This window comes from Monopterus albus, unplaced genomic scaffold (genome assembly GCF_001952655.1).
Source record: "Monopterus albus unplaced genomic scaffold, M_albus_1.0 scaffold43.1, whole genome shotgun sequence".
NCBI classification, from domain to species: domain Eukaryota; kingdom Metazoa; phylum Chordata; class Actinopteri; order Synbranchiformes; family Synbranchidae; genus Monopterus; species Monopterus albus.
Genome location: NW_018127923.1, coordinates 2131840 through 2134393, shown reverse-complemented (window position 1 = coordinate 2134393; position 2554 = coordinate 2131840). Strand labels below are relative to the sequence as shown.

Sequence of the window (2554 nt, the reverse complement as noted above, 5' to 3'; positions counted from 1 at the left end):
TAGTGTGACAGCACATTGTCTGACTACCGCCCAGTGTTCTGTTCCAGTGTTGCCCACCAGAAGCAGCTGCTGACAGATGTTGAGCGTGGATCAACACGATGAGGGAGAAGACATGAAGACGTCACGCCAGACCTTAATTATAAAGTCTGTCAGGGAAAAACATTATCCGCCTTGCTGCTTGTCAGCACATAAGACTGTAAACAAGACAGAACAGAACGGATTTTCCATTTAGCTAGCTCTCTGCCTAAACATCTGTAAGCAAACCCTCAATCAATTCATCCCGGACTCCTACTCGTCGTTTTAGCGACGATTGAGAACATCGGGTAAACTAAAGCTAACACTAGCTAATGTTACAAAAGTTGACCTTGTATTTTAATTCATCTAAATTTATTAATTGTATGTATGCCGGATAACAAAAGCCACTCACGCCATTTCATACTGTATATAACATATTATTTCTTGAAATGTGTATTGTTAATTTTAACTAAGGTCACTTAATGCTGCCAAAATTTAAATGGGACCTGGCAGGACGTTCAGACACCAGAGAAAACGGCTCCTACCCCTGTTAACAGCTCTACAGCGGATATTAATATTCAGACGAGTTCGTTGTAGCTGTGGTAGAACTGCGGCCACAGCTTTTCTTTACCATGGCATTAAAAATCCTGTCATTACCAGTAGGAGCTAAACTGGTGTGATAACCGACAGCGGGGAAAAGCCTCTAACGTTACACCGCTACGCGAGTTTACAAATGTCACTTTGTCTCGCAAGCGACACCCGCCTGCCTGGACAGCCATTTGTAAAGCGACAGCGAAACAGCACAACCTGGCCATGACCGTGGCATTAATAGCTACGTTGTGAAATAATAAAAAGCCAGTCTGGTGTCCTACCTGCCGTGATGAAAACATTCTGCTTCCATTCCGTCGCCTCGCTGTGAGTTAAAAAGCCTCGTAGGACGGAGAGCTCTACGTCCAGCGGCATCACTGAAGTCCTCTGGTTCCCGCTCAGGTGAAGGAGCCGCTGCCTTCAGTCGGGACGGTCCCAGATCGAAGCCGACGATTAATCGCTTTATTAATGGGCCACGTATGTGTTCCTCACTCAAAGATATTCAGTCACAGATATAATGTTTATTTCCACCCATGTGGTGCAAGTGGCATCAGTGAGCAGCCATGACAGAAGCGCACTGCATTGTGGGAAAACTTATCAAGGCTTGCACGGGGATGCTGAGCGTGGTCACCAGTCAGCGCTGGCCTGCGGAGTAGGATGCTACATTTATCAACTAAACACTGCAGTTAGTGTTGGAACAACTTAATAGCATATTATTGCATTCAGCTCTTAGTGACCATCATTTGTAACACGGCAGATCATCGAGGTAGCGTTAAGGTACTGAGGCTGTTGGCTGTCCCTGCCCATAAAAACAGAGAATAACGAAATGTACAAATAACCTATTTTCATTACAAACATATGAAGGACTTTTTTTTATTGCAAATTAAATGATAAACAACGTCGTTTTTTAAGGTTTTTGATGCATCATAAATAGGCTAAATAGTTCATTTAAAAAAGTTGCTCAAGCTGTTGGAACAAGAGGTGTGGATTTTATTTTATTTTGCTAGTTTGTTACAACCTGATGCCATGCTGGTCAAAGGAGGGAAGTGACTTGAGTTTCAATGCCTGATTGCAGTGATTACAGTCTCCACTCTACAGGCTATGTAATAGCACATGTGACAGCCATAAGCATTCATTTTCATTTTTCCTCTGTGCAGGTACTGTGTATATGTTATTGTATATAGATGTGGATTTAGTCAGAATTAATTTCCCTGTGTTTCCTCTGTGTCAGACACCATTGCCTGAAGGCTAATTGAGTGTACATGAAGGCTGAAGTGAGGGTTCTAGCCAGGCAAGGGTGGCCAGTAAGCAGTTCCACATGACGAGTCTGAAAGCTGTGTTCTTAGTGCTTGTGAAACAAGCAACTGGTGGCGTGATGGACCTGTGGGTCTCTACTTTTATTGCTGGATTGAATGTGAGCATTGGACCTTTCCCCCTTGTTTTAACCTGATGAAAGACATTGCTAATTCTGCCCACAAGGCTGCTGCAGGAAGGGTAAGCATTAGGTACAAAGCCTCAGGAGTAGGTGGAGATAACAGGTTAGGGTAAGGGTAACGCTGGGTTCAAGTTCAAGAACATCACTGGCCAGTTTCTATATTAAAAGTATTTTTAACAATCCCCATACAAACACTAAAACCAGCAATGAATTGCCTCTACTCACTGTTAATGTCTGTCGATCCTGGATTAGCTTCTTTGTCTGCACCACAGACCTCCAATGTTGTTTAAAAACACCAATGAAACATACAAGTGTGGTTGACATACGTATTCCCTCATTATGAAACACCAGACCCAGATATTTGTTAAGAATTGTCATGCCACCAGGTACGTGAGGATCCAAATGCAAGGCTCAAATAACAGGTAAGTATTTTATTTGCCTTAACTGGGGGATTTATGAATGGGCAAGGCCACTCTGGGGCCTGAGATTAGTGGAGTTGCTGATGAAAGTCGAGAG

At 43.3% G+C, this 2554-nt stretch overlaps 1 protein-coding gene across 1 annotated transcript in view; it reads right to left on the bottom strand.

Annotated features, from left to right (window-relative positions):
* The window catches only part of ttc27 (tetratricopeptide repeat domain 27), a 100179-nt gene extending 98930 nt beyond the window's left edge, over positions 1-1249 (bottom strand). Inside the window, exon 1 of the mRNA XM_020599910.1 lies at positions 888-1249. Within this exon, the coding sequence (XP_020455566.1) occupies positions 888-978 (91 nt within the window). The 5' untranslated portion in view covers positions 979-1249. The remainder of the gene's footprint in view (positions 1-887) is intronic.
* Positions 1250-2554: the final 1305 nt, after the last annotated feature.